Consider the following 15,313-nt stretch of genomic DNA (forward strand, 5'->3'; position numbering starts at 1 on the left):
CAGAGGGACAGTCAAACTCATATATCGAAAACAAACTTACAACACCATGGCTAAAAAATAAACAGATAATATTACACAAGATACAAGAATGAAAACTAAAGACTAACCAACACGAACCCCACCAAAATCTGGGGGTCATCTCAGGTGCTCCGGAAGGGTAACCAAATCCTGCTCCATATGCAAATATAAAAATACTTGTAAAAATCAGTTTAAAAGGGTTTATTTACCAGATCAATACTAACCACAAAAACCAAAGGTTAAAGACACAAGTTACTTAATGTTAGTTAAAAGCCTATTTCACACAATGTATGCTATTAATTCTAATGCAATTATGTTGTAACAATTGTTCTGATTGGATGACAGCAAGCGTAAAATTCTCTATCTCCTTGTCTGTAACTAAGGAAGCCGACATTTTGAATTTCGCAATGTATTGACTGTTATTTCTACAATAATAAACACAAAACTCACCTGTTGCGCCTAAAAATCTTCCTTTTATCAAATTTTATTACATTCTGAAGCGGCACAGAAGCCAGAAAACGCACGGTGTTTATGTTTGACGCCGGAAGCATACCTATGACGTCACCTAGTGTAGGGACCAAAGAAGATAACATCTTTTCGCGGAATTTTCTTTAATGAAGGTTTTACACTGAAATAATGATTGAAATTTAATTATGAACTTGTTTTGCATTAGAATAGAGATAACTGTATTGTATTTGAAGCTTTGCGGACGTCCATCGGTAGTTTTACTGTCGCAAATACCCGTTTACCTGTCTCCGCTCCGCGTCGCCAGGTAAACTAAATTTGCGACAGTAAAACTACCGATGGATGTCCTTAAAGCTTCAAATACAATACAGTTATCTCTTAAATCTTGTTCCAAATAAAACAATTGTTCTTGACAGATTATCGCTTTCCAAGTGATGGCGGATTCTTCGCTTTGTTCGTTACTAAATCAGTTTTCCCTTGCGCTCATTTCATTACTAAATTTGTGATTACGACTGAGATTTTTTAATATGACAACAAATTCCTTGAAATCTTAAATTAGTAAACGGAATTCCTTTGGTATTTGTAAAGTATAGTTATGTATTGATTGGCATTATCCAATGACCTTAACTATACTACGACTGCTCGGTTTCTCCTAAGTCTGCAATAAGTGATGAATTGGGAACGTCATCGCTATATGTTAGACAGAATTTTCTAACTGAATGTTGTTGCAGAGGATCGTATGCTTAGCAAAAGAGGTATGGCTTTTATTTTAAAAGATATCTTTAACAACTGCATCGTTTAAAAAAAAGCAGAAGCGATAATGTGTTTTAAATAAGTTATTATGTATCATGTTTTATAACTGTATTTTCGACTTATTTTCATAATTTTTTTCCGAAACTAACTTTCAATTTCAAGAACAAAGACGACTATTATTTAGTTCTTTATAACTTTGCTATTTTTGCAATATAATTTACAGTCACTATTGATAGACTTTTTTATTTTTAGTCTTGTGACGAAACGGCTTAATTTTTTCTTGTTATGGCAAAATTCGATATAGATCAATAAGATAAAATCTATAGCGTTTTCTTATTTCTATGTTGTGTTATGTATATTGTTGTTTGTCCTTCTGTCTTTTTTTGTCATGACAAATTCAGTTTTCTTTTTTGACTGTACGTTAAAGTGTCCATTTTGTATCTTTAATCTCTCTAAGGAACATGCATTTAAACGCAAATTTATTTTAAAAAGAGTTTTATGTTAAACCAAAGCAAATGATGTCTTTTTTAAATATTGATAATAAAATTTTCTTCCTTTTTTTTCTCATGAAAAATTACAATAACAATTTATTAGAATTATTAGAAATATTAACTCCGACATTATACTACATGTAGGAGGCAAACTTAGTTCTCTACAAAGTGGAAGATTGACATTTACATAAATTGTATCTTGTTAGCATTTCTGTCGAGATTTGACAGGTGTCAGTGGGAATACATAGCTTGACTCTAGATTGTGTGACTCTCATAGGCATAACATTCTGCTTGGCCATGAAGTTTCTTTGCTCTGAACATTTAATGACGTTTTCAATCAGAAAAAAAATCGTAATTCGCTTTGTCCTGTAATCGGCAATCTATTGTAAAGATATCCGGTCTACAATAAAAGATGCTCATTTTTACAAGTACATAGATATAAAACGATCTTGTATGAGTGCCAATCTGACAACTCTCCATACAGTCCTGATATTCTACTTCAGCATTAAGGTGTCATACCACCAATTAAAAGTCCCTATCTGTTCAACCAAATTTTACAATTTTCATAGCTTTCTAAATATTTTACCTTAAGTTTAACTTCATAGAAACCAGGTATATCCTGAATTGTACATGTATCAGCTTTCTACATGCCAATTTTCAACTGGTGTTTAAAATCATATAAAAAAGAAAAGGTCTTCCGAATAGAGGTACCACTAAAAATAACCCCTGGTTTTCTGGAAATCTTAAATTAGTATACTATGGGGTGCATTAATCCTCAATTTTGAATGCAAACTCATAAACAAGTAAATTTTAGCTCAAAATGGTCTTAATATATTTCTCTTTCACCAATTTCATTTCTGCCAATTTGTTGGTTAGTTTAAGTAAACAATGACATCAAATGCACTATTTTTTTTTCCGAGTAGGCCTACTTTCACATACGTTCTAAATTTAAGGGCGTATTTGGTGGTATGACACCATTATGGAAGCGGAAATGATAACGTTATTGTTTACGTAAAGGTTGTTTTATGTCCTTTCCATGTTCCACATTTAACCATGTCGATTTTTATAAAACAAACAAAAAACAAAAAACTATTACCACTATGTGGAATGATAAATAACGAAAGGTTAAAGTGTCCGGTTAAAATTTCAGGATATTAAAAGAAAAAATATATATGTTAGATTAACGAGCCTCGATATAAACCAATACAGCTCACGGATGTTTTTACAGTCCTTGACATCAAAATCATAAATAAAGATTTGTAAAGCCATTTGAAAAAAAAATATTATTCTTGGCTATTAAAAGATGTTGGTTTCCCCCATATGAAATGGATGGGGAAATTGAATGTTAAACTAAGAAAATATATTTGAAATGACAGAATTTCAATTAAGCAATGCATTGGTTAGTGATCGCCTCAAATACTTAATGCATTTTCTCTTCGAGAAATTTGTTGTTTGTTAAAAAATATTTCTGGAAGTGTATTTGAGATAATATATAAGGATGATAGGGGGAATATCCAATGTATAGTCTGTGAATAAGACAAAGGAGTTCCAAAATATAAAAGTAAAAAGCTCAAATTAAGAAAATAGTAGTATACCGGTGTTCAAAGGTCATAAATCGATTGAGAGCAAACAAATTCGGGTTAAAAACTAAAACCAAGGGGAAAACATAGGAACAACAGGAACACTGAAGTGCAACAAAAACAAACGCCAACATACATAGAAACGAACTATTTGATAACAACTGCCATATGCCTAACCAAGTACAGGACATTGTAAGAAAAATGGTGGGTTTAATCTGGGTTAAATGCTAACCAAACCTCCCGCTTTATGACAATGTTAAAAAAAATATCGTTGAAATGAAAACACTACGTGACAGAAATACACACAAGAACAATCGTCACAGAGAAAGCGCAATCTAATAATGCAAAAGTCGACACAACATTCAGAACAACGAACATATTGCATCAACGACAAAAACCACAGGATGTAAAAAAAACTGAACTTACATGCAATCTCGAAATTTATACAATTGTTTATACAAAACTCGTTCTAGGAATTTTCATGACAATGATGTTTTGGAAAGGCAAATTTATAATAATTTGGACTACAAACGACCAGACATAACAAATTGTCAAACCGAAACCACAAAAGAAACATCAAAAATGATTACTAGATCATGAATGTTGTATTTACAAAATACATAGACACGTCGTATAGCAATGCAAATTCACTTTGCAGAATCTTCTTATTTGATATATTAATTTTAGTTCTGATCATGCATGACATATTTGCCACTGAGTGCTCAGCAAACATCAACCAATCTTCCTAAAATTGTCTACAAGATAACTGTAAGTATAAAAAAGAGGTGTTATGATTGCCAATGAGACAACTATCCACCAAGTTAAAATGAAGTGAATGTAATCATTTATAGTTAGTAGCAACCATAGGGCCTTCAACAATGAGAAAAACCCATACCGTATAGCCTGCTATCAAAGGCCCCGACATGAAAACTATAAATCGGTTCAATTAAGAAAACTAACGGCCAAATTTTAAACAAAATAATTTACGAAAAACAAATATGACAGACATGAACCAATGACAACCACTGAACTACAGTTCCTTACTTTGGAATAAATAATGTGGCGGGGTTAACATGTTTGTAAGCGCTAAATTTTCCCGCTAGCACGGAACTGTGGTGTTATATATAAACAAACTATAAAAATCAGACCAATGCAAAGCAGAAAAAAAATCTCTCGAACCCACATACCGGACGTGGCAGGGTATTTATAAATCCCTAACAACAAGAAATACACAAAGTACATTTCTGAGAGTAATTGCAGTTTCTGGCAGCTAGAGTAAGGTCAATAAAAGCTATTAAATAACAAAAATATGAATTTAGAACTAAAGAACTGTAAAGACGCCATAAATAATCAGATAAAAACATGACGCCGCTAAGACTATTTTGGTTTCTTTTTTTACAGGTATATTGTGCTATTTCGTAAATATAAATTACCTAAATAAACAGTTTATGATAGATTCTTACGTTTATAACAAATTCATATCGAATGGACGATCACATCTTTATTTAAACTCACTGATTATAAATTCCACCACACTAAACTTGCAGACATCACATATCATGTTATATCATTAGGGGAAAAGAATCTGTTCAATACTATCAAACATTTTTTAAATATAACACTAAAGTTTGAGGAATAGTAAGATATTATGTTTTCCATTAAAAAAGTTTTCGTTACCATTTTTAGATAATCAAAACATGAAACTACTAATAATTATTGATTAATAAAGATAATTAATTGAAATTTAATCAAATTCGAATGAATGAATGAACGTTAAACAAGAGCAATTTTTCAGTTCGCTATTGCGTGATGCCTCATTGCCGAAAAGGATAAAATTAATAAACGGATTTAAAAATTAATGAAATAAAACAAGACAGGTATTACAAGTAGATCATAAAATTCTTAACTTTATGCAGCACAACAGTTTATTCACTGTTATTGGAGTATTTTTCTGTCTTTTAGATTTTGATGTAGTAATATTTTATTATTTTTTTTTTTTTTTACTGTCCTTCGAAATATGGTTTTTCTATTGCGTGTGTATTCTTCCTCTGTGTAAGCATATTACTGTACAAAATATGCCATTTTTACTTTTTTAGTAAAGTTAGGTCCAAATTTTATATATTTGCTCAAAATTCGGATTTGTGGACGTATTTTTCCTTTCGACAGAAATTGTCACACATAATTTTTTTACGTGATCAAAACAAATGGCATTTTTAAAAAAGAGGGGTCCATGAACTCGTTTTCAAGTTAGATAAGTTTGAATGATGAAAATCAGTCGAAAACTGAATCTTTTATACCGCAGTCCCACTAGGCCACAATCACAGGAAGTTCGTATAACGGTCGTGGTGGGGTCTTCAAGATCGTGATGAGCGTGGCCAACTTTGAACATGTTCAAAACAATCGTGGTGCTGTCGTGGCGAAATCATGTCGCAGTAGAAGCGTAGCGAGAGCGTCGTGGTAAGATCGCAAAGGTCACTGTACCATCGTAGCGAGAGTGTGGCGAAAGCGTTATTCCATTCGGAGAGACTGCGCTACAATCCTACAGCGACGTTATTACGACCATCACGTTTTCACCGAGACCCAACTACGCTTCCACTCCGACTAAAACACGTTTACAACAGCTGTTCAAGACCATAGTACGATTCTAGAACGCTCTTGCCGTCCTCATCACGCTCTTCTTACGACCTGACTACGTTAATACAACGACCATTATTCTCATTGTCATTTTCACATAAAATTTATTATATATCTCCAGCTTTTGTTTTTCTGTATGTAGTTCTTGTCCATTTTCTCTAACTTCTCACCCATGCTTCTCGTTTATATAGATTAGACCGTTGGTTTTCCTGTTTGAATGGTTTTACACTAGTTATTTTTGGGGCCCTTTATAACTTGCTGTTCGATGTGAGCCCAGGCTCCGTGTTGAAGGCCGTACCTTGGCCTATAATGGTTTACTTTTATAAATTGATACTTGGATGGAGAGTTGTCTCATTGGCACTCATACCACATCTTCCTATATCTATTGACACATCCGTGTCATCTCTGCTAACGTTCACTAAAATATCGTCATTTGAGCTTTATGGACCAGCAAAAGTTTGTAATTTAGGTTGAATTGGTCGGTCCGAAATCTCTGCTTGGTCAGGATTCGTTACTATCAGAGCTCCCTCTGCCTCTACAACTACCCTTTCGCCACGCCCACGTGTTCTAGAAGATTTTGGTGGCATGACTGTATTGTTTCCCAGAAATCTATGTATTAATCAGAAATAGAAGGAATGGAATAGTATAGATATGGAACACGATGTTGACGTTATTACTGAAAACGTAGTAAGATCGCGCTATGGACGTAGTATAATCGTGGTGAGAACGTACTATATTCGCAGTAGAAGCGTGGTAAGACCGTGTTGCAATCGGATAACTCGTGGTATGGTCGTAGTAGAAACTTGATAAGCGTAGAGAGGTCGCAGAATTGGCGGGTTAGAACGTGGTATAATCGTAGCGGGATCGTGAGGACGTAGTAGCATTGTGAAAGCAACGACAAAATGTACATGTTCATGCCGCTCATACCGCGACCTCACCACGATCTGAATTTATTGTAGATCGCGGTGAGTGTAGTGCGATCGTGGTCTAGTGGGACTTGGGCTTTATCAACGTCATTATCTTCCCTGTAACTGTATGACCTTTAGTGCTCCATAGACATCTTATAGTTGCAGGGGTATTTTTCAATATTCGAACCGCCCATGCGAGACCCTCATGGGAAGTCAAGGTCGTTAAACCCTAAGGCCGTAGTATAGTAGTAGTAGTAGCAGTATTCGATCATGATTATTAATACGTTCATAGTCAATTTTTATGATTTAATGAGAATGGTCGTTGATTCTATCGACTGAATTTACACGACTCGCAAACCTTCAAAATGTGGAAGTCTGTATTTTTTTTCCTTCTTATCAAACGATGTCCGATCTGTATGAATTCAATGTTTCTAACAAAGATTATTATCTTTTGACATTTTAAATACAAGAAATGATGATTTTTATTATTGGATAGTTTTCATATTTTTTATTCATATCATCGGCCAACAATCTTTTGTTAGTCGGGTGTCCAATTAAGAATGAAAGTGTGAAATTGATATTTTAACTGGATTTCAATTGATTCCACAAGTTTGCGGGCATTTTAGATTTAAGGCTCTAAGTCTACAGAAATGTTTTATATTTTTGTCTTTTTCAAAGACGAAAAACTAGCAGTTTGTATATGCCACGATGAAAATCGATTGAATTTATAGGGACTATATTGAACACATCTGTCAATTGAATAGCATGTAATATCATGAGTTACTCTAACAATGTTGATTGACACAGCTAAAGTCGACTGCAAAAAATGAATCAACTTCAATGAAGCTGTCTACCAACCATATTAAGATGATAACGTGTTTAACTCTCTCTTATAGTTTTGCACTCTATACTTCTTCACGCTATACAATTTATATAGGTGTCAGACCACCAATTCAAAATACCTTCATATTCATATACATATTCAAACAACTTTTTTCAATTTCCACAGCTCTCTAAATAGTTTACAAAAAGTTACTCATGAAACCCCTACATATCCTCAATTATACATGTATCAACTATCGTTATGCCAATTTTCAACCAATGTATAAATATAAAGTTGTGGTATGTGTGCCAATGAGAACACTATCCATCCGAGTAACTATGCATGTATAAAAAGTTAACAATATCTTAAATGTAGTGACATGATGTTCGACTATAAATAGCATGTTGGGGGAAATTAAAATCTTCGTAAGAATATTATTAAGAACATCTATCCTAAAATTGCATTAGTACTAAAAGGATTACATTACATGCATGTTCCATAATCCGTAATTTTGATTGGCTAACAACAATCACGAGTAAGTTTGATATCATATTTAAGATTCAACAGCTATGACTTATTGTGCATCCGTGACAATGTTAAAATAATGCATTGAAAAACAAACGAGACGCTTGAAATGACTCTTAGTTTCCTTGTTGTGCGCACTTTTTCAAATATAAAGCGGAATGTGCTTCGGTCAGTGCTTTTACATACAGTCCTATAATTATTTTTTTTTAATCTATTCCAAGTCCTAAAATAAAGAAAATATGTCGTTTGATGTTCAAAATTAGGGACGACATCAAAAGTTCAATGTAGGATAAAAAAAAATCTTAATTTACATAGTTTTTTCATTGACCAACTACCCCCCTCCTAACATATAATGACCAATAAGGATATATGTAAAATCGATGTCAACTAAACAAAAATTGCAGCAATGTTTACCCCCACCCCCAAACTATTTGAAACAAGTTTGTTATCCTTCATTGATCTTTTGATGTCGTCCCTTACCCATATAAGTTTAAAGGAAATCAATAATAAAAGGCTGATAAATATGTCCCATTGATACCAAGTATTACCTAAATGAGACAATACATTTTGTATGGTTTTATTTCGAGCAATGGTGGATAGTGCTTATAAATCGAAATAATGAAAATTGTCGCTGCTACTAAAAGAGAAAAATAAAAAACTATTGATAACACAATCTGAAGTATCAAATACTTCCAACGGTGATTTAGTAATATCTTTGAGCAAGTTCTTACTGTATTTAGTGTAAGTGGTGGAGGTTGTTCCAGACTCGTGCAAAGAACGCACAGAAACCTTTGGCATACACGTTTTTCTTGATACTGCTGTTAAAATATTTGGCTTGATGACTCAATTGGCTTGATGACTCAATTGGCTTGATGACTCAATTGGCTTGATGACTCAATTGGCTTATACATGTAAAAACAAGGCTCTCAAATGAAAACAATCTTTTGTTTTAGTTTAGTTTTTTTTTTTTTTTTTTTTGAAATTTAAAACGAGGCATTTGCCTCATTTGCCTCATTGTAGTTACGGCCCTGAAATAACAAACCTATTGATACAATTCAGGTAAAATAACAACCCTAAAGCATTGTAATCGACCGTCAATATCAAATTAAAGAAATTCAATGAAGTTCCATCCAAAATATTTGTTTATGTGTTTGTGACTAGTCGTAATAAACCTTTTCCTTGACTTTTCAAAAAGAATCCCAGTTTGATGCCCGTTACTTAAAAATTCTACCCATTACATGTTGATCCAATTAGACTATTTACCGGATTTGTAATTACATAAGCAACACGACGGGTGCCACATGTGGAGCAGGATCTGCTTACCCTTCCGGAGCACCTGAGATCACCCCTAGTTTTTGGTGGGGTTCGTGTTGTTTATTCTTTAGTTTTCTATGTTGTGTCATGTGTACTATTGTTTTTCTGTTTGTCTATTTCATTTTTAGCCATGCCGTTGTCAGTTTGTTTTAGATTTATGAGTTTGACTGTCCCTTTGGTATCTTTCGTCCCTCTTTGATCTAATACATAAGTGATAAAGTTTACAAATGGAAATAAATAAATTTGGTGTATTAACTGTCTTCTGATTGGTTAAAATTATTAGTTTTGTTTTCAATGTTGTCAATTTTTATGGCGGCACGCCGACTCTGTCGCTGTGTATTAATACGCCAACATGTGTGTACGTTGTTATTGTTAATATAAATAATATAAAAAGTTCTTTAAGCCTTATGTTTGATAGAAATTTATTTATGATTAATGGCAATAATTTATTTTGATTTTATTAAACCATAAAACTAATTTTTGACTCTTCACATTTTACATAATCCGCGAATTCAATGTGAAGAGTCAAAAATTAGTTTTATGGTTCAATAAATTCAAAATAGATAATAGCCATTCATTAAATATAGGCAGATTTCATCAAATATAAGACAAACAATAAAGAGTTGCATGTTTGTCAAGAAAAGATAAAGACTTACAACTCACTGTTATGTACGGTGAATTTTTTGTGATATCAAGATATCTGAACTATCTACCAAATATTGATATGAATATTTAAATTCCTATGACTATGTAAACATTTTACTTCATTTGCAATTTTTTCTCGTTCCAGTTACCGAAGTAATGCCAGCAGGACCTGTTAAACGTAGAATACTTATTTGTGGTGGTGGTAATGGAGCACACTGTTTATCTGCTCTAGCAGCGTCTCGCGAGAATTTGGACGTCCATGTTTTAACACTGTTTCAAGACGAGGCTGAGAGATGGACAAAACTTTTGGAAGACAATGATTTAAAAATCTCTGTGACTTACAACGATGGCACCGAATCCGAAATTCTTTCCAAACCATCGATTATCACAAAAGATCCTGCAAAAGCTGTGGAAGGAGTTGACATAGTTTTCCTTGTCGTCCCAGCCTTCGCTCATGCACAATATTTCACAACTATAACACCTTACCTACAGCCAAATACGTTAATAGTTGGGTTACCAGGTCAGGCTGGATTCGAGTTTCAATGCAGGAGTATGCTAGGCAAAAAGGCAAGTACCTGTACTATTGCGTCACTTGAATCCTTACCATGGGCATGCCGAATATTAGAGTTTGGAAAGCATGTACAAATTCTTGGTTTTAAAGAATCACTAGGAATGTCCTTTTTAACTGGTAGCGAATGTAATCTTTCATTTCCAGTCGTAGAAACAGTTCAGGAAGTTCTTGGAGAAAAGCCACACATTCAAGTTATTGAAAATTATATTGCAGTAAATTTAATGGCGAAATCAATTATTCATCCGCCATTGTTATACGGTAAGTGGGGAGACTGGGACGGAACTCCAGTACCCGAAAAACCTTTGTTTTATCAAGGTATTGACGAAATTCAGGCAGAACTATTGTCCAAAGTCAGTGATGAAGTACTAGCAACAGCAAAAGAACTTGCGAAATTAAGAAACGGATGTGATATGTCAGAAGTAATTCATATCTTTGACTGGTACAAAATTTATTACAAAGACCAGGTAGCGGACAAAAGTTCTTTAATGATGGCAATGCGAACAAATAAAGCATATGATGGACTTGTTCATCCAATGACTCCCACAGAGGATGGGAAATTTGTTCCCGATTTTAACTACCGTTATACATCAGAAGATGTACCGTTCGGTCTTGTAGTAATGAAGGGGATTGCTGAAATTGCAGGAGTTGAAACACCAACAATTGACAAAATCATTGCATGGGCACAGACAAAGCTCGACAAAGAATACATTGTTGGTTCAAAACTTACTGGGAAAGATATAGCTTCTGCAAGAGCTCCTCAATCATATGGCTTGCATACTATAGATGAACTTTTTAACATGTAATGTTGTTAGATTTATTTCCTTTTTCGGGATATGATTAAGCTGAGGAAAATGCTTCCTATGTCTATTTTAAAGGCAAATGCATAAATAAAATTCTTTGTTATTTTCACATTTGTATTGAATTCTATCACAATCAAAGTCTTCCATGATGGCCGAGTGCTCTAAGTAGTTTAACTAGATGTAGGTCATTTTTTAGACGAATTTTGTTGGTTCTCTCCGGACACTCCGGCTCCCTCAAACATCACAATTAATATGGTCAACAGTGCTGCAATTGAATAGACACCAGCAATCAAAGTCTTCTAGAACTACTAGATGCCTTATCGAAACCCTAGTTCAATGGCCCATCATCCAAAATGTTAATAGGCGGGGTTTCAATCAGAAATGCCTAAAACAGAAATCTTTAATTGCAATTCAAAAATTCTCGAAACAAAACAAGACAGTTAAATAACCATAGGAAATTTTAATCTCTTTTATTTGAAAGTTGATAAGAAAAAAAGAGACTCGACCTGTTTCCACCATTTTCCATACTAAAAGTGGTTGGTATAACAATTTGTACAGCAAAATCGTATCTCCTAACAGACTTATATAAGTATTATATAATGCTCTTCGCGTAAATAACATCACAAGAAAGACAACACGTTTGTGTTTTTGTTCATTCTGTCTTGATTTTGGTTTTTAGGAGCTGTTTGTGTTCTTTCCGTTTGCATATTTGTAAACTTTTGCTTCGCTTCCAAATACCAAATATCAAGTAATTAATTTTTTTTCATATATTCAGCAGTTAATACTGAGAAAAGTGTGACGGAAATATCAACGAGTCGAGCAGACGGACAAGATGATTACAATCATATAGCGTTAGTTATTGATATTTCAACTTGAAATTAGATCTTATTATTTTTAACACAACTTGAATACTTGTAACCAAAATGTTGTTCACATCGTTGGAAAAAAATCTTGTCAATGTGAGTTAGGGGGCAATCATGAGATTTTCATGTGGAGATAAGAAGATTTTGAAATTAAATTAACTAGCTTGATAAGAGCTGAAAAAAAACTTTTCCCAGGACAGGATTAAAATAAATATTTTGCAAAACAAAAGTGAAGGAATCTTTTCTGCACAAGAATAAAAAGGTATACCTCCCCACCCTTTCGTGCCCTTATAATTGGTAAATGGTCTTTATAATGACGTATCTTGCATATACATTTTAGACTTTAAAATAAAACATGGTCGAAATGTATCGATTTTGGATAAAACTTTTTTGTACTATTAAAAGTACCCTTTTTTTAATTCCATTATAAACTAGAGATTCATTCTGATTCCAGTGATATCTAGTTTTATACAAATATCTTTATTAATCAGTCCACCACTAAGGGTCACTTATGCATGGTCCCTCAAAATAAGACGTCATAGAAAAAACTGTTGATTGCACCCTGTGTGGAACTTTTTCTATGGTTGGACCATGTGATTATTTTTGTGACATTTATTGACATTTATTTGCATTGATTTATATAGTTGTTAATTGTTTTCAACACATCTATACATCTATTTTAAATAGTTCTTTTCACAAATGTTAATTTCTTTATTATTTGTCCTAAGGTGGGGGAGGAATGTAATAGATGTGCTTTGATGTGCCTGATTAATTCCCCTCAATTTGGACGGATTAATTATTTAGTATTTAAATGTTTATTTTAAGTTAAATTTGATTTAAATACAGTAGGATAAAAGTAAAAAATGTTAATTTAACTGTTTTAGTATTTAACTTTTGATGTTTTTATAATGTTTTGAGAATATTCATTTATTCAACTTTTCTTCAGTACCTTTTCTGTTAAAGTTACCCTGATTAATGACAAATTTAGAATATCATTTGATAATGAGTCAGAGTCGGCCTTGCACAGGCCTCCAAATACTCGCCGGACTGTATCAGTCCACTTGAGTCTAGAGTTAGCCACCACTTCGGTGCAGTTCGCCAGAGTTAATCACCCCTTATTGTTGCAAGTTTTACCACCTTAAATAACACAACGCGAAGCAAATTTACTGTAATTTTAAGACTAACTCTGGGAACACTTTATTTTCATTTTACTTTTGAAATAACTCGAGATCTATTTTTGAACTCCTTTTAAGAAAGTTTTCTGACTCCTGTTTATTTTCGACTTTGTTCAATACATGCAATTATTGTACATTTGTGAATAAAATATAGTTTCATTTGATTTATTGTCTGTTGTTCAGCCATAATCTGATATCAGGTATCCCGATGGTCGAATAGGGGCGAGGTACTGGCCACTACACGTCCCGGGAGGTGTCGTCACCGACCTCCCCTCCGTTACAATAGTAAGAAAGAAAAAAACAATTTCAATTACCAGTAACAAGGTTAGGCCCTAACAATAAAGATAACAACCATTTGCTACCCCCTGGTGCTGCTAAAGATAATATTACACGTACACATAAATAGTGATATACGCATTGTATTGGCCGGACAAATAGTGCTGGTACTATTCGTCCGGCTAGCCGGACAAATAGCAACTGCCAAATATACTATTTACATTCATTTTGCTGTTAAAATGTTGTCCGTTATTTGCAATTGAATTGTATGAATTGGGTGCAAAACATATAAACAGATTTTTTAAAAACTAAATATTTATATAAATAAAAGAAATTAAACATATATAACTTGTATGAAGTCTTGGCAAGGATAAAATCACAGAACAGTTCGCTATGTTAATAGTTACAGGTAAAAACACCTGGATCACAAAAGTAGTGAAAATAGAAGGTGAAAACAAGAGAATATCATCATGCTGATTGAATTAGTTTAAAGATTTTGATTAGACCAATGACTGTAATTTCCACCGTCAAACAGGTCAATCATCAAAATTGAAAGTACCAATCCATTCATGAAATGAGCAATTTTTTTTAATCAGTTTAACGCCTACATATGATTATGTTATATCTTATATATGATAGTTTTAAAGTATTTTGAAAAATATTTATGATTTTCACCAAGAAAAAAGAGTTAAGATACAGACCTGTACGGAGTGAATATATAGATTCTATAGAAAGTTCAACGAATCTCATGCCACGGGAGATAACTTTCATTTTTTTTTAATACAAATATAAGGCCGTGAGTTTTCTCGTTTGAATTGTTTTACATTGTCATTTCGGGGCCTTTTATAGCTGACTATGCGTAATGGACTTTGCTCATTGTTGAAGGCCATACGATGACCTATAGCTGTTAATTTCTGTGTCAATTTGGTCTCTTGTGGAGAGTTGTCTCATTGGCAATCCTACCACATCTTCTTTTTTTATTATTCTATTGTTAAATGCATACCAGTTATCTTCCGATGTAATTTATCATCTACACTCGATTTGCAACAGATTGACACAAATACTCGTTTGAAGCCTTTCGGGAATTGTATTAAAATTCTAAATTTTAAATGGTTCTTGTTTTTCTTCCTACTACTAGAATAGAATAGTGTAAGTAAAACAATAATCTGATCAATCAAGAGTGGCTTTTCGGTGTAAACCAACAATTTTCCTCAATTGAAAGTTTGATTACAACAAATCAATGCGTTATCAGTAATGAACATACATGTTGTTTTTCAAGGAACTAAAATAGTTTGTGTTGTTTTTTTTTATTGCATTTATATAAAAACATTTTAAAATTCTAATTACTTTAAGTAAAAATCTATAAATATGCCGGGGGAAAAACAGAAAAGATACAAAACACTTCCCAACCAACACGTATACTGTATTACCAGATTCATAATAGATTCGAAATCAGTTTCTGTATATAAACC

The 15,313-nt window shown here is 33.3% G+C and overlaps 1 protein-coding gene across 1 annotated transcript; it reads left to right on the top strand.

The window, feature by feature from the left end:
• Positions 1-1,164: 1,164 nt before the first annotated feature.
• LOC139493398 (opine dehydrogenase-like) lies at positions 1,165-13,724 on the top strand. The gene is made up of 2 exons (XM_071281778.1): positions 1,165-1,238; positions 10,302-13,724. Exons 1-2 carry the CDS (start codon positions 1,223-1,225, stop codon positions 11,528-11,530), a joined length of 1,245 nt encoding a protein of 414 aa, XP_071137879.1. The 5' UTR covers positions 1,165-1,222; the 3' UTR covers positions 11,531-13,724.
• Positions 13,725-15,313: the final 1,589 nt, after the last annotated feature.

This window comes from Mytilus edulis, chromosome 1 (assembly GCF_963676685.1).
Source record: "Mytilus edulis chromosome 1, xbMytEdul2.2, whole genome shotgun sequence".
Taxonomy (NCBI): Eukaryota; Metazoa; Mollusca; class Bivalvia; order Mytilida; family Mytilidae; genus Mytilus; species Mytilus edulis.